The sequence below is a fragment of the Ambystoma mexicanum genome, chromosome 3q, assembly GCF_040938575.1.
Source record: "Ambystoma mexicanum isolate Mex_15411 chromosome 3q, UKY_AmexF1_1, whole genome shotgun sequence".
NCBI classification, from domain to species: domain Eukaryota; kingdom Metazoa; phylum Chordata; class Amphibia; order Caudata; family Ambystomatidae; genus Ambystoma; species Ambystoma mexicanum.
Genome location: NC_090926.1, coordinates 567,273,661 through 567,298,892, shown reverse-complemented (window position 1 = coordinate 567,298,892; position 25,232 = coordinate 567,273,661). Strand labels below are relative to the sequence as shown.

Genomic DNA, 25,232 nt, shown 5'->3' with positions numbered 1-25,232 from the left:
CCGAATTCGGTCAAATCTACGATTCGTTCAAATTTTTGCAATCAATTTGGGTAATACCTTAAAATAGGACATCTATAATTTGTAAGTGTATGATTAAATGACTACTGATTTTCAGAGATACAGGGAAGAGTAGTTGCTAAACCTCCTACTCAGCCCCACACTACTACTAAGCCAGGAGTGATAACAATCATAAAGGTGAAACAGGCACAGTCCAACATGACCCTCCGTCTCCTCTTTTGGTACTGCAGACCAAGTGCATGCTAAAACTCAAGACAGCTCTAGTAAAATCAATAAGTCCAAAATAAAACCATGTCTAATAAAGGATTTATAAAAATAAAAGAATTTTAATCAAACAATGAAATGCAAGCAAACTACTTAAGAAACCACCCTTGTAAAAAATAAACAGAGAGAAGGCAGAATTTGAAGTGAAAGGGAATTTTGGGTTGAGAAGCAAAGGTATTCAGGAACAGATTTCTGCAACTTCTGGCTTGAACATCTCAATGGTCCCAAAAAGTGGACCAGGGGGATAGGGCCTCTTTACAGCAACTTTACGTCTTGTCTTTGGTGGTCAACAGCTTTGAGCGGGCTTTATAGATCTCTCTGGTTGAGCCGATGTTGAGACATTTGCGTCGATGCAATCTCATTTGTGCTTAAGTCAGTTAGAAGGTTCTGGCTCCGGTTGGGTAGAATCAGCTTTTGGGACAGTCAAGACGATAGCTTGGGGTGGCAATTGAGTCGGCAGCGAGATAATGGCTCTGCTGATCGACTCAGCCTATGAGACCGGCAAGTTTGATGGCTTCCAGCAGGTCGATTCAGCACTTGAGTCTGCTGCTCCCATGATGTCGAGCCTACAAGCAGGTCAAGGTGGAGTCTGGATGGCTCAAAGTGCAAAGCAAGCAGTTCAAGCAAGCAGTTCAAAGTTACATAAAGGGTCCTGTGATGGCTCGAAGAGCGCAAGCACAAATGAGCATGCTTGAAGACGTCTTGAGGTGATAAAACAGGGTCCAAACTTCTTGCCTTCTGGGTTGCTGGAAAACACGACCCAGGGTCTCCATAAATGTTAAGTAGAAAAAGTTCAGTCGTTCAGTTCTGTGCTTCCACTCCAGGACGTTGGCTGGCACCTAGAGGAGGTCCTTCACCTTCAGTGTTGTATGGTGGTCCAAGTAGAGTAGCCAACAGAGAGGTCATGGTCCACAGCAGTTCCCCTACTGTTCCCTGTGGATGGTTAGGGGATGGAACTTGAGTCGGTCTTGGATGTCACCTTTCTGGCAGAGGACCTTTGGATTGTCTGTATCCTCAACAGAGGTCCAGTGAATCTTTCTTGTCATGAGAGTTTAAAGATCAATCAATGAAGGAATGGTGTTTCTCCTTATAAAGGCAAAATGTCACAGGAGATTAATTTAAAGCAGGCCTGCTATAAGGATCCAATCTTGGCTGTTCCAACAAGTGTCTTTTACAATCTTACATCATACTCAGAGTGTCTCATCCTGCAGAAAATAGAGGCAACAGGTGGTTGTAGAGAGACATACCAGAAACCAAGATAGTGTAACCTCTCTTTCTGCCTACCACTCACCTCTGGCTAACTCTGCTCCCTTCCCAAATCTTCTGACTTCAAAAGGAGCCTAGTGGTCAAAGTGTGGCTTTGTTATGTCAGTGCCGCCCTTGAAACACCTATTCCCATGAGATCTCCTGGTGTGGGTTCCTGTGCCTGGGAGGAAGGAGGATGAACACACAACTTTGTTGGCCATTGTATCACTTCACTGTAGTGGATACAGCCAGGCCAGACAGCTAATACACATTAGCCTTGTCAGATCTAAAGTCCTGCTCAAAGAGCTGACCCTGTATGATGTCAAATGTATGCGGCTATATATTTGTGTGGCCTTAGTAGCCACTTTGCCACAATCAGGCTGATTTATATGTAAAGATTAAGATGCCACTAGGCTGACTAAGGCACACAATTATTAGGTTTGTATCAGAGGTGCAGAAGATTAAAAATGCCACCTCTCCCTGTTGGCACTTTATGTTCCAGCACCTGTCAGGAATGCAGATGTGACCTTTGAACCCACCCTTTGCCACTGGAAGGCTGGTGCTGAGGGTGTCAGTAGCCATTCTCAGCATGCACTATAATTTTGGCATGGAGTATTTATGAAAGATAGTTTCACTAGCAGACCTCCCTTTCAGAAACAGAATTATCTGCATCATTTTATTTACTAAAAATCAAACAAAGCTTGGGCTGTCTTGCCCTCACCAGATGGGCATTCTGTCCCAAAGTGTAGAAAATAAAGAAAGCACATTTATCCCACCAAAAAAGAAAGACATTTGTACATCTTAAATGCAATGTCCATGCTCCACTCCACTTAACAGCAGCAATACTGAACCACTTATAATGCAATGAATCAGTGGAAAATCAGAGCAGTGATTGTTTCATATTTTTATTGTTTAGAAAGTTGGCTTCTCTGAGTGTAGAGTTTTTCAATGCTTAACCTTTTTTGGTATTACATTGAATTTCCCATGTCTGCCCGTGGACTCTTAGAGATAGGTGGGGGCATGGCGTATCAGTGATAGCCCAGTTTATATATACCCTTTCGTATTGGGGGCCATGGATGCCACCATGCATGCAAGGCGATCCAAGGTCTCAAGTCACAACAGCATAGGCCACTGCATCACGACCATGCTTTTCTAGGACGGATTTCATTCGCAACTCCTACGAATAGCACTTTGAGCCAATGCCCCAAGAAGTGGGCAGTGCTGGCGATCTGGCTGGTGGAGTGGGACCTGCTGCTGCCCCAATCCGCATGAACAGGGCAGATCGACAGGTGGTGTGTGAGGGCTGAGAGTGAGAGACAGTGAGGAGAGATAGTGTACTGCACATGCACTTCCCATTTCCCCTGCACCAAAAGCCACAGGTCATGCATAAGTAAAGTGTAGAATCCTTCATCTTCTAATATAGATCCAGTAGGAACCACTGTATCATAATCTATACTAGAAGGCCAAACATTTCAGGCAGCTTTTCTGGGGTTGCTTGTGTTTCCATGCAGAGGGGACCTGGCCTAGCAGTTTGGGAAGGGCTGCTCCCATTGGTGGTAGTACCTGACTTATTTGCATAAGGCTGCACCCCATTTGCAATGGCACAGACGGCTGAAACGGTGATGTGCAAGGTTGCCCAGAGCAGTGCCAGTGGTTCAGGTAATTCAAACCTTTCCACCCATCACTTTTTTGGTTATAATTCCAAATGCAGACCCGAACGCTTGTGAATACCCACACGACTTACGACTGCGTGGGTACTCTCCATCCTTTGCACTGCCCTCTCCGACATTCCCCTGGCAACACCTACTTATGTAGCTTTGCTGGCAAATTGCATGCAATCAGTATATCCACCCATGCATGCATTGTGCACACATACTTTAAACTCAACACGTGAATGCCACCCTTTGTCATTTGGTGAGAATCAGGACTTGTGGCCATTTCCATTTTTTCCAGAAATAAATCATATTCCTGCCTGAAAAAAAGCTTTATGAAACGGCTCCAGAATTATTTGGCCAACCATTACCAATTCTAAGCATTTACTTGATAAACTAATGTGAAGCAAACACATTAGGAAGAGCTGGTCTAATCAATTAAATAAAGAAACAGTGGATTATGGGATGGTTTGTCCGAAAAAAACTTTTTGACATCACCAGCCTCTCCATACAGTAGTGAAGCACTTAAATCACCACACACTGAAACACCTGACCAACATTCTTCCCAAAATATTCCAAAGCATGCAGGTTAGGGTATACAAAGTAAGCCTCCTTCTGTACAAGTAAATAAAATCATTGATTTTTTTTCTTAGGTTGTCAGTTGTGGCCTTCACGACACTCGTAGCGCAGCTGTGCGTCATGCCGCAAACGACAGAACAGCGCTGTAAAAAACAGAAAACTCATATTTTCCATCTGGAATGCGATATTCCCTCGTTATAAAATACATTTTTATACGATGAGCAGGGCGCTGTGTTCGGTTTGACAGGCAGGTCCTTGTGTTTCCGCTAAGGCTGGCGCAAGCAGTTTTCAGCCTGATGAAACCCCAGGCTGATGAAGAATAATGTAAGTAGAAACAGTATAAGTTATGAAAGCAAGTTAGTCCATAAAACATATTTTCCAAGCAAAGAAAAGTTAAGCCCAGTGGATGAACGTATTGTGATTTGTGATAAACTTGTATTAGGAAAGAAACCCGAGTCATAAACTTTTTCTGTAACACTAGAACTGTGGGGCCCGCTGCTAATAAGCTTTTCAGATTCCAATATACTGCACCTCAGCTGCAGCATGTTCCAGCGATGTTATTGAAACCGACACATTATGTTACCCTACGTAGCATGTTTCGCCTTTTTTATCCTCCCGCAGTAAAACAGATTTATATGGCGCAGTTTAAGTGTTCAATTGTTTTTAGACCCGTACATCTTTTCCCAATCTGCATGACTTCACGCTGCTTGCCAATGTGGACCGAGCATCCGTCAGGCCCTGACTGTGGTTTGGGTGCAAGGCCTCTCTCTGAATGGGATCTACTGCCTGAGCAATTCCACAGCCTGCGCGAGCTGCTTTTCATTTGGCTATGACAGGGGAATGCAGAACACATCGTTATAGCCAGGCGGCCGCCGCGCAAGGTGGAGCTCGTATTACGCGCGTAGTACTGAAAAACACTTACCTTGCCCACGAGCTTGCCTTTCCTGTTCATGCAAAGGTAGAAGTCGGTCTCCTTGCCTTTGATCCGAACCTGACTGCCAAACGTGTCTGTTTCCACTAGAAGCTGGGCTTGTAAAAGAAGAAGGAAAAGGCGTTTACGGAGGGCCCGACAGCAGTCTGGCAACGTGGGCATACAATGACATGGCAACAGAGTACATTTCAAAACCAAATGCTGTGAGTGGTATACCACCTGTTATAGATTGATCTGCCCAGATTTAATTATGGTGGGCATGAAGGTTTGCGGCAGGTGCCTTGCGCAAGGGTCCGTGCTTGTAGATTGCAGTTGGATGCTTGCAGATGCAGTCTGAGTGGGAGCACTGTCTACGTTTGGCTATGGTAATGACGTGTGCTGGTGGCTACCAAAGAAACCAATGCATGGTCAAAGCGTATACAGAAGAGGGCAGTCTGAAAGAAAGTAACTCACGCAGGGTTGTCCAACTCCAGGCCTCGAGTGCCGGATACATGCGATACATGCTGGGTTTTCAGGATACCCCTCATTAATATTCATTAGATAAATTTGCATACAATGATTCTAAATGCATGCACATTTTACCTCATGGATATTAATGAGGGATATCCTGAAAACCTGTCAGGATTCCGGCCCTCAAGACTGAAGTTGGGCAACCCTGGAACAGAAACACATCATCTGAGCATTGGAATCTCTCCATTGACTGTATATCCAAAAGACAAACAAAGGATTGAGCAACATGCATAGGCATTACGGAGGAATGGTGCCAGAGTATGTAACCCAACCCATGAAACATTACAGCCCAGTGAGAAGCCTACAATCATGAAGCACAGGACCAGCAAACCTTGACAGTGGTCGGAGGCAAAAGATATGGCATGGTGGCAGACAGATTTTAAGGATAGGCCTTAAACCTTGGGGCACTTTTCCTACAAACTTATGACTGGAGAAAAGTCTCTACACATTTTATATAGTCAACAGGAACTGGACTATAGATAACTGTGGAGATTTCCTGGTAGGCATCAGGACCCTGGGCATCTTGTGTGTGTTATATTCACATGTTCCCAAAGGAAAAGGGTTGGGCTTGCTGAAAATGTGTAATATGGGGCACTTCTAAAATTATTTTCAGGGTTTCTTTTGGTTCCTAGTCTACCCCTGTGAGTCAATTCCTTTCCAGCAGACCTTCATTATGTGATGCCTGTAATCCTCTGCTTAAAGAACAGAGCCACTCAAAATGGAATAAACAAGTAAGTGAAATGTGTGGGGTGCATTTAAAGACCCCAAACAGAAGTCCCTTTCACATGGAAAACAGAATTTTTAAACAATAAAAACAAAAATGGCTTGCACATGTGTTTTCAAATAAAAACTGTTTTAAAAAGTAAAAGTTAAAACAATATCACTGCTCACAGAAAAATGTCAGGAAAAACAAAACATGATGTGCAGGTTGACTAAAAGCAATGTATATTATGTTTCACCGACCGAAACTCCATTGACATTTGAGAAGCCACTTTGTCTTCATGGAAAATGTCAGCCCAAGGCAGACCCTTTTGCTGTCTGTGGGCAAAACTTCACAAGGAAAACTCCCACTTTCGGCCTGGATGTCACATCTCCCATCTAATGACCAACCACAATAACATTTCCTGCTAATGGTGTCGAAATTCAGTGTTCTCCAGACCTGCTGGCTCTGAAAGCATTGACTTCAAGAAAAAGTCACCCTTGGCTGGAGCACAACTAATATGTGTGAAAATGGGGGCACTCACTTCAAAGACCAAGCTTCCAGCACAAAGGAGACTGATTTAAATAAAATCTCTGGGCACAGGCTGACCCAGTGTAAACAAATGGCCGGAAGGCAGGAGTCAGGGCCACTTGTCCCACATAAAGATTCACAATTAATTTAAAAGGGACTATTATCATTTAGCCCTTTTTCGCAGCAATCAGAAGGTGGATGGATTTCATCTATGTTCAATATGCTATATAATTTCCAGGCGATTTTGGGGATATAAAATTCATCCAACTGTAATGGCTATCTAAGATGTGTTTCTGGCTGATCTGAACATGTTCCAATGTGAGAGTTGGTGAGTGGGTGGAAAATTAAATTAGGGATATGCTTAATAACTTACATATTCACAACGGTTGTGCTTTTTATGGAAAAGGCAGAAAGATGCCACATGGCTGTGCTACATGATATGGATTTGGTGGTCGGCTTATCAAATTCCCCAGGATTCGATGAAACAGAGAATATGTTTAGTATGGCAGTTGCTAGTAAAATTATGAACAGAAAAAGGAGACACCAGAGGAGATTGCTGAGAGTGCATCTGGGTTGCGCTGACTATTTCTAGAAAGGCCTCAAAGCTGACTGGGTCCTATGGTGGAGAGCGGGAGGCCATCTTTGAGAGTGTATTGACCAAACCCCTGCCCTATCTTTCCAGAATGTCCTGCGATGCAGCTGGCTTTCCTGAACCTTAAACAGAGGGTTGCTGTGTACATAGAATGGAGCCCTGGGAAACCAAAAGGTGCGGGAGTCTGCTTGCCTTGAATCCCTTCCCCTATATAATAGGCAGGGGTGGCAAAACTGTGCAGATCCTTAGCCTATTTAACTAAAACTATTAATTTAATTAATTCCCCATTTGGCAGAACACTGCAGAGTGAATTTTATTAAAATTTGAAATTAACAAAGCTCATTTCCCTATGTGTGCTGATAACTATGGCATATAAATTAATTGGGTAATCCTTGTTGTCCAGCTGACCCTGACGTCTTTAAGGAAGAGGGGTGTCTTTGTTCTTAAATCAGTCCAACCTTTTTATCCAACTTCCCCAACACAGTCCTTTCAGGATGGGGGGGTCTGAAATCCAAAATTCCCCGAATCATTCCAATTGTTCTGTCTGACTTCTCAACATAGACCAAAGCAATGAGGGTGGTGTCTGAAAAAGCAAACCCTGAATAACCCTGTGTTTATTTTAAACGAAACGTGTGGGCGAAATTATAAGTGCCATATGTATTTTTACCAATCTTGAAATCATACTGCTACATTTTTAAGCCTGCAGGAAAATCAAAATGGCACAACATTACTTAAGTGCCTTTATTATTGATCAGTGTAATTATTTTGTTAAGTGAAATTTGCAGAAAGAATTGTGATTGTGTTCTTTTAACTCACCTGTGTGTGTTGTGCCATGGATAAAGTGGTGTTTTGACAATTTTGTTCTAATTTCTATTACTGTTCATTAATACAAATATATTTCCCATACACCGGCCTGGTTCTTGGCTCATTGTTAACTCAAGGAAGAGAGATCCAAGGGGCATTATGTGTGTCTTAGATAGGGCTAAACATAAAGAATTGGTTAAATTGTTTGTTGCACAACCACTTGAGTGGGGAGGGAAGGAACTCCCAGTGTTGAGGGTGACTTATCAATAAATTGCTACAAATGGGACAATGTGTCTAGCTGTGACGGTTTCTTGTGCCGCGCGTCCCATTTCTCCTTATCCCTGCTTCCCCTCCTACCCCTCAGTAATCCTGGCTTGGAAGTGGTCATTGTTGCATGCCAAAATGTATACAAATCCTTATGAATAGATAAATACATGAACATATGCATACATGAAGTGCATGGCAGGAATAACTTGACAATGCTGATCTTGAGATGTGCTACGGACTGGCCGTGATGCCCAAGCCGGGAGTGAATGTATTCCACGGGCAGAGCACCTATGACTACAGCTCTTTGGCGATGCATGGCCAAAGGCAGGCTGCATTAGCGAGGTATCAAGCACTCACAAAGGACTATCTCAGACAGTTCTTCAAGGCACTAGGAACTTCCACGCCATGAAGATGTTTTCTTTGGGTTCTTGACGTGCAACCAAAAAATTGAGCCTTCAAACCTTTCCCACAAATGAAAAGATGCCCTATTAACCAGCCAAATGCCCACCTGAATTGCTAACAGAAAATTTACTTAAGGGAATCCCTGATCACGCAGACTTCTGAGGAGCCAGGATGCGAAGCTTCGCTCAGCTTCCTAGTGAACCGGTTGGAATGGGGAGGGGACCAGTTCCAGTTATTCAGAGACTGGTCTCTGCACTCCTAGTGCGTTTCTGGTTCTGAGCATGTGAGCTTTGATAGAGGAATGCCAATCGTAAACATGCAGAGAGCAGGGTGCATTATCGGGGACACGTGCCCGGTTTTGCATGCTAGCACCGAACCAGGAAATCATCCGTAATAGAAACATGTACAGACAGCACTAACTGACGTAGCCTGCAAAAAGCAAAGTCTTTGGAAAGGTTGCTGTCAAGGAGGTTAACATATATGTCAAAGCCTAGCTCGCTGGACACTAGCAGCAGACGGGGAACTCTGGGAGGCACCTCTGTGCACGTCCACTCCTGGCTACAACCCCTGGTACTAGACATGACTCAAACGGGTGTAAGTGCTCTGTGCCGTGATCTGGTAACCGGGGTGGATTCTGGCATGGCTTACTCGGTAGAGCTGGGAAGTAGCTGCACCTACTGTTTGCAGTTCCATTGCACATATCCGCAATAGTAGACACGATCTACATTTAAAAAAACACAAGTCATTATATTTGAGGGCTACTGCCATCATTAGAATTGAGAACATGCTTCTTTCTTGTCAAAACCTTTAGTAAGAGGTATCTGCATGTCCCCTCCATGTTGCACATCACATCGTGCGCAGTGCTGCCCTTTGCAAGTCCCTACCGTACACACACCGCCGAGGTATTTGAGTTGAAGAAAATCCTCCCCCAGCCAAAACGACTGGACTTCTCAGTTTGTGTCTTCAGTGCCTTTTATTCTAGCCCTGCCAAAGCAATGGGAACTTATGTATCTGCCTCGCACATGACCAGTAAGGAAAAATCAGGAGTACAGAATGCGTGGCAAAAAAGACAGCACTGTGGTGGCAGATAGTGTCTGCGGGTGCCATTACGTTGCTTACACTGGCCTGATGTGGCACTGCAGCCCCACCGCTGCTTACACTGGTCTGGCGTGGCGCTGTGGCCCCACCGCTGCTTACACTGGCCTGGCGTGGCGCTGCGGCCCAACTGCTGCTTACACTGGCCTGATGTGGCGCTGCAGCCCCATCGCTGCTTACACTGGCCTGGCGTGGCGCTGTGGCCCCACCGCTGCTTAGACACGCCTGACGTGGCGCTGCGGCCCCACCGCTGCTTACACTGGCCTGGCGTGGTGCTGCGGCCCCACTGCTGCTTACACTGGCCTGGCGTGGCGCTGTGGCCCCACCGCTGCTTACACTGGCCTGGCGTGGCGATGTGGCGCCACCACTGCTTACACTGGCCTGGCGTGGCGCTGTGGCCCCACCGCTGCTTAGACACGCCTGACGTGGCGCTGCGGCCCCACCGCTGCTTACACTGGCCTGGCGTGGCACTGCGGCCCCACCGCTGCTTACACTGGCCTGGCGTGGCGCTGTGGCCCCACCGCTGCTTACACTGGCCTTGCGTGGCGATGTCGCGCCACCGCTGCTTACACTGGCCTGGCGTGGCGCTGCGGCTCCACTGCTGCTTACACTGGCCTGACGTGGTGCTGCGGCCCCACCGCTGCTTACACTGGCCTGGCGTGGCACTGCGGCCCCACCGCTGCTTACACTGGCCTGGCGTGGCGCTGTGGGACCACCACTAGTTTTGGCCCATATCTGGCGCTGTATTGCCACTATTACTTATGGGTGCTTTTTCATGCTGTTCACCACCTAGTGTGGTTGCATAGTTTTGGCTTCAGGTGGTACTTTATGTCCATATGTCCTTTAGTGGGATAGATTTTGCTTTCACGCCACTATTAGTTTTGGTTCATAGATGGTGCTCTAGGGCCACCTACTGCAGTTACTTGGTTTTTGGAACATGGAGGTACTTCATCGACATTACTCTTGGTTCACAGGAGCCACATTAGAGCCGTAAATAATGTTGGCTCATCGGTGGAGCTTTAATACCACTTGTTTGGGCGCATAGGTGGGGATTTTGTGAGGCTGCACAGCTTCGGTCCCTGGGGGGTGCGATTGCGCAAGCAGGCATTAAAAAAAATGTATTCAGATCTTTTTTATTAGTTATACAACACATGTTCCTACTTGACCCAGTTCGTTACATTTGCCCCAGAGAGAAGTAACTATGAACAACAACATGCATCCCCGTTCACTACAACTGCAGCAAATGTCCGAGCTGTAGAGAGGCTTCCAGAATGTTTGTATGGATACTTAGGATGTGGCATGCAATGGACAGAGCTCATTGAAAGGCACTGTGGGGGCAGGTGTGGCAGAATCAGTGTGCCCCTTTGCCCATGCATGCCAATTCTCCAATGTGTCTGCCTGTGACCTGGAGAAAGACCTGTGTATCGTCGTCATATGCTTCCCTTTGAGTAAAAAAAAAAACTATTGGCTTTGCCTCTGCTTGTTTTTTAGCATGAACGGACTGTACTATTAATGTCAACCAAAACGCACGCCGCGACCTTTGCTTCTTTATACAAATGAAGCTGTCTGAGGTTCCATAATTGGGGCATACATGTGTGAAAGAATGCACCGTCACCGCAGCATCAGATATGGCGGAAGTCTGGCGTCAAAGGTCACGCGCTTCTCACCAGAGGACGTTGTGGCAGTGCGCCAAGAAGCATAATTCAGACATAGGTGAGCTATAGCATATTTCTCACCTTCTAACATTTTTCCGTTGACACTGCAAAAGATCACATATCCCTCACGCATGTCATCTTTTCATTTTCCATACCCTAAATTAGAAAAGCATTTCAATGGATGTGAGTATGGTGACATGCGTGGAATGCGTATGGCTGAATGGGCCTCGCACCGTGCAGTTTATCAAGAACGCTTTTCAGTTTTTTTTTCCTTTATCCGCCGACACGATTTCCTCACACATTTACGTCTTTTTTTCCCAATACTAAGCAAGGGACATGAGAAATGTGGCTTATCGTTGCCTTTTAATGATCATGACATGTGAGGCGATATTTACAATCTGTTGGAATTTGGGCTTGGTTAAAATATGACTCCGTTGGGCTTCTCCAGCAGTCCCAAGCGTGCAGGTCGGAAGCGTCAAGTAGCTCCCGGCTGGCAGCCTAAAATATGACTAGCAAGCTGTCACTCACTGTCTCCTGTGGCCGGGCCAATGTGGAGGCTGAAATGGAAGAGGGGCTGAGACAGCAAAGTCAAATCAGGCTTAGCCGGGGTAGTGCGGGAAGCTAGTCAGGTGGTGTTCGTGGAGGGACTAAGAGCCGCTTCCTGTGCTTTACCACAGTTCATGGCTGCACTGGTTTCCAGTGTGCATGGAGCATGTGAGGCAGTGGCTGAAGCACCCCTTGGGAGTCGGTGCCTGGCGTTATCTAGAACGTCCAAATTCTTGCCCCTAAAAGATCATGCGGCTTCTGCATTTATCTGCAACAAAAACCATTTACCAGTGCATCTAAGCCTCACTCTGCGGTACTCCACAATGCCTGCCAACCTGGAGCAGCAGCATGTACCCCTGAACTTGGCGGTACGTAGACGCGTTGCTGGGGTTTGGCTGAGGAGGCTATAGCCTCAGGTCTTTTGGTTGTAGCCCTGGATAGAGGCTCAGGGGCATTAACCAAAAGGCTAGCTAGTCCTGAGTCCCGACATTTTAGCGTATCCCCAGTTCTTTTCCAGACCAGCAACACCAAGGGCTGCACGGAGCAGCTGCTCCATCTGAATGGTAAGTGCCCCCCAAACCCCACTCCATGCAGCAACATCACTCACGCATGGGTAATGACACCAGCCAATGGCTGAAATAAGTAGCACGCAATAGGTTTTACCTGCAAAGGGTCACCTTTGTATAGAAATAAAACGTAAACAGTAAAATGTTGCCTTCTTATCTTTTACATGGCTGGCAAGTGAGATTCGTGGCTAACCGTCCATGATGTAATAAATTACATTGTTCAATTTTACATGTAGTCGAGGTTTGTGTTTGTTGCCACCACGCCTATTATTTATCAGCAATGTTCCATACTTATTTCATGTGCAGTGTTCCGGTAAAACCCCAAAAAACGGTCATCCTCTAATCCGTTGCATGGCTGACAGGTTCATAGTGGGCAAATAAGGGGTACGTGTGCCCAACTCGCCATAGTTAAATACGCTGTGTTTTACTTTTTGTTTTGCAGGTGAGATTTCAATTTTCTTCTTTCATTGCATCTTATTTGACAGAACCTCGATGTCCAGTAAAAAATGCCCCGACGCATTAAGAAAAAGTAACCAGAATGGCTGCAGCAATGTAGGCCAGTATGGCCACATAATAACAATAATCATGTTTACTTTACTCTTGAAGTCCAGTATAAAATGCTGTGCCAGAGTCAGAAAACATAACCAGACTGACTGAAGCAATGAAGGCTAGTCTAGCCACATAACATCACTTATATTTGCTTTAACCTTGGCGCCCTGTATGAAATAACCATGCCAGAGTTAGAACATGTAACCACGCTGTTTGCAGAAATGTAGGCCAGTCTAGCCACATAACAGCAGTTATCACGTTTGATTTTGCCTTGATGCCCAGTAAAAACAAAACACCATGCCAGAGTCACAGAATGTAAGCAGACTGGCTACAGCAATAACACTTAATAACACTTAGTATGTTTGTTTTAACCTTGCTACCTAGTAAAACATGCCATGCTAGAGTAAGAAAACGTAACCAGACTGAATATTAATAACCCCCCAAATCATAGGTATGCTTCCCAGTACACACACAAACAACCACATGCATTCATTCAGCATTCATAAACATTTACTTGTACACCAATTCACATTAATTGATGCACCAATACACCATTCACAACTCTCTTTCATGTGTGCACTGTGTACTTAGGAAGTACTGCCCACACCATGGTTGTAGTAGCTAATAAAAACCGAGTTCCATACAACATTCAGGTATCCCACAATACAACCTTGATGGATGTGGATTTGGTGGTGTGTGGCTCAATCGGCGCAATTTCCATGGCCCTTTTGGTAATGGAACATATAGCTAGCAGGGATGATGGGATCGGGAGGTAAATGTGTTTGTTCCTTTGTCAAGTAAACAGAGAGAGATGCAAAATATGCCAATTCCATTGTTGAGGAATACCAGGACGCACTATCCGTTCTTGCAGGACAGCAGGGGGGAGTGTGTGGGAGTGGGGGTGAAGGTGGCGGGTCTCCTATCAATGGCTGCACTCAAAGTCCCTTCAATCATACTTATAAACCCCACAACTGAGGCAGAAATGGTGGTCTGAGATGCTGGAGGGGTACAACCTTCTTTCTCTGCCGTAGGAACTCTTGGAGCGTCTCGATATGTTCCCACATTTCGATATTCGCTGGATCAGCGGAGGAATGGGACAGGAAAGTGAGCAGGTACTAGGATGTTGGTTCCTCGAATGTCCCTCAATTTCACATACCATTACATACTGAGACCGGGAAATCAAGACTATCTGGGTCATGGGTAGCGACTTTTTTATTTTTATGGCTATGGTGCCATTACTTTTTATGTGCATACATTGAATCTAATTAACCCAAATGCAGGAAAAGTATAACGATTTCCAGCAAAAAATTGTAAAAACCATAAAGTGGTCAGTTAAAGCATGTTATTTTTTTTTTTAAAGTACATACAGGTATGTTGCTTAATAGCAGTGTAGCTGCTACTTTGATGACAGCCACTGGCCGCTGGTGAATTTCTTATTGGGAGGTGCTTATACATTCATGATGACTATGTGTCAGCGACTTAGCACAGCAAGCAGACCCGAACCAACCAAGGAGAATTTCTACCCCCAAGAACATTTTTTAAAATAATGGGTAATAATGGTGCATTTTACAGCCCACTTTCTGTGAAACGTTTGGTAAAAAGTCACACAGTTCATGATATGTTTTTTAGCACAACATAAAAAATAACCAATAGATGTCAGGTCACCAAGTGCAAAGAAACATTGGCCAATGCATTTTCATGTTGCCTTTGCCCATAAAATATGCAAGTATTCTGCCAGTGTAAAAATCTTTTTTGATGGTTGTGATTATACATGCTTATACTGGCTGCACCAGTCTCTGCAAGTATTACTATAGAAGAACATGCTCAAATTTGCTTTGTCTAGAATACTATTAATGATTCTGTAAGAAAACCTGTGCATGGTGGCTCTGCTAACATATGCCTGTATCCCCAAGTAAGAACATACTCCTGTATGTTTTGCTCCAAATGGCAGTAAAAAATGGCAAGTCACTGTAAGAAAACATGTCCTAACTGGCTGCACCTATGTAGGCTAGCACGGCCACGTAACAACACTCATCATCTATTCTTTGCCCATAAAACAAGTACAAATTCAATTATAAATGTAAGATAACATTTCCATGCTGCCTGCACCATTGCTGCCACCCCAACCCTGATGCAAGAATACTCATTTTGACTTTTCCCATAATGCCAGCTAAAAATATCAAATGACATTAATATATATATTTCTGTAGGCTGCCTCTCATGAATGCAGACCTCCCCCAATCATCAGCCTGCACGCATAGACATACACACACACACACACACACACACACATTCATTCATACAAGCACCTATAAAAAATACACACTAGCTCATTGACACACACATCCATACCACATACCCACAAACTCATTCACACGTGCACCCATACAACATACACTTCACTCATATTTTACACATGACATGCACCCAAACTGACAAACCCTTGCATGCATACATATACACATACATAAATACAGACTTCTTTTTCTTAGCTGCAGCTCTGGTCTCCAGACATTGCTTCAGCATTACGATGGCCCTCTGGATCCCATTCAGTATACAAACAGGAACTAGGAAAGTCTTCCTGGTTCCTGTACCTGTGGGGTGGAGCCCGAGCACCACCCCACCACTCCAGCATTGCATAGTATGTGGAGAGATGCAGGAGTGCCCCCTTAGCAGTTCCCCAGCCTGTATCCTAAATGATCATGCAAGGCTGAAGAAGCAAAACACACCCTGCCTTGCATGGCCCATTGTGAATGCATGCTGGAAAAGTGCGGTCCTGGAAACAAAGACATTGTGAACAATAAAGGATTTGCCGCCCAAGAGATCAACAGCAAGAGTGGTTGGGACACTTGCTAACACTTGCAGGCCCATCCGGATGAGTTTGGAGAGGCAGCAGCAGGGAATAAAGTTCCAAGCACGGCTGCAAAATGGCCCGTTTCTCTTCATTGTGGAGTCTGTGTGGGATTCCTGGTCCAAACTTGCAGGATCTCCACATGGGCAAAGTGACGTTCAGACGTGGCTTTTCCATAATGTCCCATTATGGACGAGCCGCCAAGCAGGAAGCAGCCGAGGGAGCACTCCTTGGCTAGCTTTAACGGTCATTGTTTCCCTTTAACAGTGCATGTGCCCTAGCGCACATGTCCAATGGGCAATGCAAACAAATAGGCCTTTTGCTTCCCCAGCCTTGCATGTCCCATTGGGGATGCAGGTTGGGGTGTTTCATCTCTTAATGTGCAGAATGGGGAACTCCTGCTCCTCCCCGCACATTTAGATTGCCTGGGGCATCATGCAGGGCGCACTTCTGCTCCAGCGCACATGTACAGGAACCAGGAATCTCTCCCACTATCTGGTTCCTGTTAGCTCTGCACAGGAGCCAGAGAGCTATAATGGAGGTCTGTCCTGATGTGGAGAGGATTTGGACTGGGGCTGCAGGTTATAAAATGGTATGTGTGCGTGGCTGCATGAGAAGGAATTTGTGCATATTGGTTGGGTGCATACATTAATTAATTGTTGCGCGTTAATAAAAGGATGTATGTTGTGTGGGTGTGCATATGAATAAGAGGGTCTATGTTATGGCTCAAGCCTTAACATCAAACTTTGCACTCAAAGTGCATGCTGGTATTTTCTCAAAGCAGTTTTCTGTGAGTTAATGACATAATTGGAGTTGTAAATCTGCTACTGCTGTTATGAAAATGTCTTACCCAGGACTGCCTTCAGCCACTCAATCTATAAGCAAGCTGTCTGTCCTTCACTGAGCTCCTGTTTAAAACAAGCATTGTCAAAACCAACAGTTTGATCTTGTGTACAACTAGTAGGCATTTGCCAGGCAGTGCTATCAGATTCCCAGGTACTGGCATAATTTTGCCCCTGCGGCCCATGTCTACCATGTGGGAAACAACGGCCTACAGGTGCTATAGTAAAATTTAATTTACAAGTCATCTAGTTTCACCAAATGAAAAGAGGGTATCTCCTCTTAAGTATGTACAAGGCTGTCATAATGCCATCATTGTGTAAAATCACTCTTCACGATATATCACCATTCCTGGTGCACTACTCCATTTCCACCTCTGCCTTTCTATGGTTAGGAGTAATGCGAGCTCAAAGAGTTCCCATGAGGAGGTGTTTTGGATGAGAAGGGGTAGTAACTGGGTGGGAATGGCCATAGGGATTAGCATGGCCATGGGCAGTCAATGGGTGGGCAAATACCCAAACAACACCCACAGGATGTGTGTCCCTCCTCATATACCATTTCTCCCTATCTGTACTCTAATGCAATCGTTTCAGCTCATAGATGTTGAAAGCGACAACTAATAGCCAAAACTAAAAAGGACTGCACCTAACTTGGACATTAGTGTGTAAAGGGCATTAACAAGGAAAAGTGGGTGCATTGGCAGACAACCTTAACCTGGAGTGTGTCTCTGTTTTAATTTTCAAGCAAACAGTGTGGATTTTATTAACAGGGAAAGAATTGCTATCTAGGAATGGCCACCTCAAAGAAACAATTAACATACCACTGCACAAGGGCCATCGACAGGTAATCTGTTTGAAAGAGTCACCGGCTACTCAGACCTATTAAATGAGAAGCCTGTGAAACCTGGCAAAGAACATGCATAGAGCAAAGTAGAAGAGCCATAAAACGAAGACCTATTTGCCCAGAAGAAAGGTGCTTCACTGAGGGAACTATTCCACAAAGGCAGCACTATGAGGAATTCAACCATCCGCACAGAAGAGTGCACGCATCTTGGCTATTTGATTTTTTGTTTATTTAAAAGGAATGAATGATAAGAGATTAACCTCCGGAAAATATGGGGGGTCATTCCCGCACAGATTTTCAGTGCTCAGCGCACAGCTGAGGAATAGTCATGTAATCTGGGAGGACACACTTACCAGCGCCGCCCTCCCCGGTCATGTGTAGCTGACACATGACAGCTGTGGGTACATCAAAAGCCTCCGGCCATAGGCAGCCTGATTAGCATTTCAAGGCCCCATGGATTTTCATCTGCATTGTTACAACTTGCTGGTGGCAGCAAATACTGAAGAATGTTAATTAGCAGGCCTGGGTGCAGGAAGAGACAATGGGGACCAGAGACCAACACCTCTTGTAATGCAATATGACAACTTGGTAATAACACCCCTCCTTGGTATGAAAAGGCAGTGAATGTATTGTCTGGCACCACTCCTTTCAGAGAAGGGAAGCATCTGAATTGTAGGAGATGAAAGTGTGCTGCAACCCCTTACTTCAAAGGCCCATGTTGTGACCAAGCGCTGCATAGGGCTCAGTTAATTAGGGAGACACTTTGATGTACAGCAGACAGGAAGATGGGTGGATTTAGGAGTATATGTTGTCATCCTTCCCCTGTCTGTTGCCAAGTGCTCTGATTCTGGCCTGAAGCATTACTGAACATTGTTGGTGGGGTTCCAGGATTGGTTCATTAAGGTGGGCTTAGCCTGCACCAATCACTGGAGCCCGTTTAGCTTTAAAAGAGGATTGAGCCCCTCACTGATCAGATCATCTGAAGACTTCGAAAGGAGTAAGAAGAAGGGCTCATTAACATCTGAGCTGAAGCTACAGTGTACCTTACATCTTCAGTCAGTGGAGGAAGGACAGGAGTTCCAAGAGGGAAGCAAAATCCCTCCCCTAAACATCTCCCAGGGAACAGAGGGAGATACCGAACTCAGAGAACCCATTCGGCAGCTCCAATACTGGTACCCAGCCAGCGAACAGCGTGCCCTGCTAGGTTCTGACAACAAGCTTCCTAGCTGGGAAGTGCCGGAGAGTCTCTGAACTAAGGACAGGTCGTTGCCTGCAAAAAATCTTCTAAGTTTTGGGCCGTCTGCCTTGAAATGATACGAGCCCTGCGAAGAAGCTAGTAGGAGTGCCACACAAGGGTCATCCAGCATCTATCTTTTAAGGACCCGACATCTTTGTAGTGTAACCCCGAATATGTCGACACTGTGGTGATCAGCTCTAGGTGGTGGCAGCAGTGGTCGGGAACTGGCCACCCACAGTGTCACAGGAGCATTAGAATATATTTGGGCCAAGGCACTTATTTTTTTACAAATTAAGCCCCGTGCAGCTCTGCTAATGAGAACATTACAGCGCCACTCTTGTTCCAGTAGATTTGTAAGATCACAGTTTCTGCTAAAACAGTGTGGAAGGCAGCCCCTTCAGCACAACTCCACCTGCCACTGAAACACTTACTTAAGCATGTGACTAGCTTCTAGACCCCTTTCTGCTGAATTAATCTTCTCTGACAACCTCACAACCATTAATTGATAAGAAACAAATATGATAGTGTTTGAATTTAATGGATTGCGGGAAGTTGGCACAGAACAAGAATCTCTCGCTGCATATTACCACTTATTTTAAACTAGAACGGAGCCATTCAAACGCATTTTTAATTACAATGATAAAATATCGGTTTCCTACCTATTACAAGCTGCACATTTATATGTTTATTCCAAACGCGCAGACCTTGCTGACATCCCCTCAGCACGGCTCCCACGAAAAGCCTTTGGGCTCTACTTTGTCTGCAGAAATAAAGCCCCAAAAGTCTACTGGAGACTTCTGTTATGAATTCTGGAGTGGCTGCTTGATAGAAGCCTTTCTTAGACCCTTGCTCTATCTACATGTTTAGACACTAAAGGCAGGTCGTGAATGGCGGCGGAAAGTGCTGTTCGTGGCAATTTATTAGCAGAGTCTGCGGTAGTTTGTGCAGCCTAATGTAATGGGAAATTAATGCCCACCCCCTCTGCTTTATCACCTGGTTGATAAGGGCAGCGAGGCCTGCCACACTGCTGGAAAAAAGGGTCTACAAAAAATTCTGATGACCTCTTGAGGCAAGACAACTGTCCCTATATTGTATTGGGTTATTTTCAGATCCTTCAGGAAATGGGGACATCCACTAGAATCTGACCCGTTGAAGCCTCTGAGGAGTTAGATTTCCACTTAGAGGTGGCAAAAGAGACATCTCTTCTACAAAGATCAGTGGTTTTGGATATACCCGACCTGGTGGCGAAAGGCATCCCCCAAGGGATCGCCATGCAGTGCAATGCCTACCTGAAAGCTCTCAATTGGACCTCTGATATACACAAAATGGCTCCTGGCATCTGGCTTCCCCTTTGACATGAAAACACTCTTTGCTCCTAACATGGATTGGGTATTGCAATAGTGTAAGTTGACTTTCAATGCGTCTAACCTGTATCTTCTCTCTCTGCAACAGCAAAGGCCTATGGGGTTTCTTTACAATTTTTGCAAGTGTTTAAGGTTTATAAGCACATGTAGCCTGGGAAATTAATGTCTAGCAGTACTGCTTAGAAAATGCACTTCAACGTCAGGAATAAACATGCAGCTACAAACTTGGCTGATCGAAATATCCTCTTGGGTGATGGTGCCCGAGCCCTTAATCTCCATAAACACCTTTCTGTTGCGAGTAAATGGCAAGTTAAGCAAATATTTGATGCAATGCGGTGAGATCAGAAAAGGCCAGTGTATTTTGAACATGAGAGGACAGGAGTTACACTTTAAGACTTCGCCCATTCTCACGGCTTCGCCTCCATATCACTTGAGAGTGACCTCTGAGCTCCACTCTGAGATCAGAAATGACTATCTCTGGACACCATTGAGGAGGCCTTGAAAAATATATAGGCCAGGGATTGTATTGCTGGTCCTTTTCTGATATCCAAAAATACGCAGACCTGTCATTTCTCAACCTTTTCCTCCTGTTGGAAACCTTCCTTATTGTAAAGATTACGGGCATTTTGGGTACTCTTCAAGAAGGGAACTGATTAGTGTCTCTCAACCTTGAGGTCGCTTACTTCCACATTTCTATCAGGAAAGACAATCAGAAATTCCTGACGCTCACAAAGGGCAGATTTATGAGGTGTGCAGTACTCGGTTTAGGCTTCTATTCTTTATAAAACAGAGGAATGTGCACTTGTCTCTAGTACAGAGGACTTCATTGGGGATGAATTTAACTCCCTCTGAGCTAAAGTCATCCCCACCCTCGGATTGACATCAATGGGTGGAGATGGTCTTCCAGTCAAGAACCCTTGGCCTTGTTTAGGATATTGGAAGGATATTGGAAGCCCAGTTTAATCTGTCCAGTCAGTGGTACTATCTTCCAGATTCTCAGCACAAGCTTTTAGAGGACTCGCCACAGATGTATCAGGCTCTTTTTTTGGGTGGTCTCACGAGCGCACCTCCTCCTTGGGGTTCTTTTTCCAAGTACTCTCAGATGGGCAATGCTTTGGAGATTGCTTGGGAGACCCACGGCAGGACTTTTCAGGCGCACAGCCTTTCATCTGCGGAGGAAACGAAGGAGAACATAAATCTGCTTGAGCAGATTACCATTCTTCTAGCTGTAAAGGCCTTCCTTCTTGTCCTCATGGGGCAAGTGGTCCAAATTCACAATGATTACACCACTGCGCATAGTGGCACCAAGCCTTGGCTCTGAGCTCAGGCCAATGGTAGTTTGCCTGTGGGAGTGCATGTTTAAAGTTCCCTCAACACGTAAGCGGACAGGCTCGGTCGTCTCCTCATGATTAGGAGCACCACCAAGAGGTAGTGCAGAATATTTGCGGTGCAGAATTGTGCAACAGTTCTATATATCATGCCTGGGAAAGGGTTACATTGCCTTCAGTGATGCCTTTCTACAGGATTGGTTGGGCAGGTCCCTCTATTCCTTCCTTTCAACGCTGTTGATCCATTGAGTGCTTCAGTTGTTCACGCACAGTGTGAACTTCACACTGATTTTGTTTGTCCGGAACTGGAGATGACAGTGTTGGTACTCAGATCATCTGCTTTTACGAGACTGGGCATTCCTGGCTCCTCCCCTGATGTTGGACCTCCTGTCGCGGGAGAAGCAGTTGATCCTCCACCCCTCCCTATCATTGCTCAGCTTCAGAGCTTGAAACCTGAGGAGCTACTTTAGATGCATGAGGAGATTTCTGTACACGACATTAGCATTATGTGTGCAGCCAGAAAGGAGCCAACCAGGAAACAGTACCAAAGTAAAATAATGTGCTTTAGTCCTGCGGCCTAGAGCATATTATCATCCCATTGACAGAATCCATAGACAATGTCAGATCCTTTATGTCATGTACGACCACTACAAGTATTACTCTTGCAAGCATTATCTTGCAGCTATTTCACTCTACCTAAACAGAATTACTTTTCTTTGAAGAGGTGGCCATTAAATGTCTTTCTTGGTTTATTTATTTCATTTATATAGCGCTCCGGACCCGGGAGTAAATGGGCGCTGGTACAGGTTACAAAGCACAATACATTGTAATTAACAGTGATACTTTTTTTTAGAAAGGGTTATATACAGAAAGTACAGACAGTGGCAATGAAGGCATCCATTAATGACATAAGTGATACATGTACAGTATATACAGATAGTGCTGTGTCTAACATACTGATTGACTTTTTGCCAATAGCCACCCAATGGCAAGTTTCCTGAAGGACTGGAAAGATTTGGCCACCTTAATGTTTAGTGGCAAGGAGTTCCAGCGTTGGGAGGCGAGGACAGTGAAGCTCGAGCCTCCGGCTTTTTTAGAGATAAATCTGGGCACCATGAGGCATAGGGTGTTGAAAGATCTAGTAGTTATGATGGACTGCTTCCAGGTGAATTTTCTGGTAAGGTAGGGGGGGGCTAGGTGGTTTAGGGCTTTGTATGTGAGGCAGAGAGTTTTTAGGTCGATTTTTTGTTGAATGGTAAGCCATTTGCATGTGATTCTAGTGTCCGAGATATGCTCTCGCCTAGGAATGTTTAGTGCTGCTTGTAGCGCATTGGTTTGAATGACTTGGAGTTTACTAATTAAAGCTTGGTTGGCACCTAGGTAGAGGCTGTTGCAGTAGTCTAACTTAGACTGTATGAGGGCTCGAGCTAGTGTGAGGCAGCTGTTAGTAGAGAGAAAAGGTCTGCAGGCTCGAATTAGTTTTCCTGTATAGGCGGTGAAAGAGGCAGTTGAATTGACTTGCTTAGTGAGGTTGGTATTGTCATCAAGATAGAAGCCAAGAGTTTTCACATGTTTGGCGACAGGGATGGTGTTGCCATCGATGATTTTGGAGTAGTTAGGGCTCAGTTTTTGTAGGTTGTTAGGTGAACCAACAATGAGCAGTTCGGTCTTCTCGTCATTCAGGCAGAGGCCATGCGTGGTCGTCCAAACCTGAATGACAGAGAAAATTTCATTGATCTAGGTGACATCAGTATTGTAATTGCCCGATATGGTGAGGAGTATCTGGGTGTCATCCGCATAGTTTGTGTAGGTGACACCCAGACTATCCAATTTATCAAAGAGGGGCTTTGTAAAGATATTATATAGAGTAGGGGAAACGCATGAGCCTTGTGGGACACCACAAGTGATGGAGATGGGGTCTGCTGCTGCCACAAGGGAAAAGACCCTCATGGTTCTGTTGTCCAGGAAGGACTGTATCCATGTGACAGCAGAGGGGGAGAAATGGGTGGCAGAAGAGAGGTGGTTACAGAGTATTTTATGGTTGACCAGGTCGAAGGCTGCTGAGAGGTCTAGGAGGAGTAGGATAGCAGCCTTACCCTTGTCTTTCATATCATCAATCTGACTTTTGAGATTAACAAGGGAAGTTTCTGTTCCATGCTGAGGTCGAAAGCCAGATTGACGCAGTCCCAGTAATTGGTCGCACTCTAAATAATTCTGGATTTGCAAGTAAGCAACTCTATCCAGGATTTTTAGCAGGAAGGGACGGTGGCGATAGGCCTATAATTAGTAGGAATGGCTGGATCCAGGGTATGTTTTTTTAGAAGAGGGAGGATCCATGACTGTTTCAAATTGTTAGGTACTGAGTTAGTAGAGAATGATACGTTTATGAATTTAGAAATAAATGGGGAGAGGTCTCTCGCTGCATCTTTTATAATCTGTGCTGGGCAGCTGTCCCCTTTGCAGTTTGACGGTTTGAGAGAAGTTATAATTGTTTGCACTTCTACTGCGGTTACCTTTTTGAAGGTGAAGCCACAGTTGGTGTTGGACGTAGTGGGTAAACTGGGGTAGGTAGGTTACTATTGGAGAGTTGTAGTCTTTTGGTTTTCAATTTTCGTTTGCAGGCCGGTGATTTTATTCGCAAGGGATGTTTGTGCACCATAGTTGGTCCTTCACGGACATGTCCATAGGTGGATTGGGGTTTTCTAGCTCCTTCAAGATAGTAAATAGTTTTTTAGTACTGGAGCTGGCATTGTTTATTCTTACATTGTAAGCTTCCTTTTTGGTGCGAAGTATTTCTTTTTTATAGAGTGAAGATGCATTGGTGAGATTGATTTTGTGTTCCTCAGATGGATTCGTTTTCCAAAGGGTTTCCATTTTAGTTTTCTTATTTCTTAGTATTTTAAGTTCCGGAGTGTACCAGGAGTTAAGATGGGCTCTAGGTTTACCTTTACGTAATTTGTCACTTTGATGGGCTCCTTCACCCATACCCTCCTGTCCAAAGCCCTTCACCTCAGTGGGATTTCAACTTGGTTCTGGATTCTCTAATGAGGAATCTGTTTGAGCTTATAGACTCCTCCAACCTTGACCGCCTCTTTCGGAAAGCTGCCTTTTTAGTTGCCATCAACTTTTCCAGGAAGGTGAGCGAATTGAAAGCTTTACCCTGCAAGGAGCCTTACACAGTCTTTAAGCACGACAAGATAGTTCTTGGGACTGTTCCGTGCTTAATACCCAAGGTCCTCTCTGATTTTCATTTAAATTAGATTTATTTGCCTGTTTTTCAGCCTCTTGTTCATCTGGATGAAAAGGCCCTTTACAATTTGAATGTGACAAGAATGTTTAAGTTGCAGGATGAAGGTGGGCACTACGTCGGTTGTTCAATTTCACTCACTTATCAATGTTGTGTAATTCTAATTGCTATTGCTTTGTCCTGGGGCTACCAGTTGTAAAAGGTCCTATGGCATAAGGACCAAAAATCATTGAAAAAAGTGAAAATAGAGTGAATCCACCCCATTAGAACTGGAGCTCTCAGTTGGCCCTAGACTGGGCTGCACACGTGGGTTCTGTGATATCCCTACGTTTTTTAAAATTAATGATAAAAATTCTCAACAGTAAATCTTTAAGAATTTCCCAAAGGAGTTGTTTATTCACATTCCTTTTAACTTCTATTGTCGAATATTGTTTCATATTCAATGAGGCCAGGCAAATATATTGGTGAAGATTTCATGTACATATGCCAATGCATTTCGGTTCAAAACCTTCTTCAGGGCTGTACATAATGTGTTAGCTCAAATGTGCCTCACATATTTTATCATTGTCAAATTCGATTACATACAAACAACCAAATGATAGTTCATAAGATTCAT

The 25,232-nt window shown here is 44.8% G+C and overlaps 1 protein-coding gene across 1 annotated transcript in view; it reads right to left on the bottom strand.

Moving 5' to 3' along the window:
* Nucleotides 1-25,232, bottom strand: part of FGF18 (fibroblast growth factor 18) — a 985,397-nt gene that overhangs the window by 164,505 nt on the left and 795,660 nt on the right. The window contains exon 4 of the mRNA XM_069654338.1: nt 4,681-4,787. Within this exon, the coding sequence (XP_069510439.1) occupies nt 4,681-4,787 (107 nt within the window). The remainder of the gene's footprint in view (nt 1-4,680; nt 4,788-25,232) is intronic.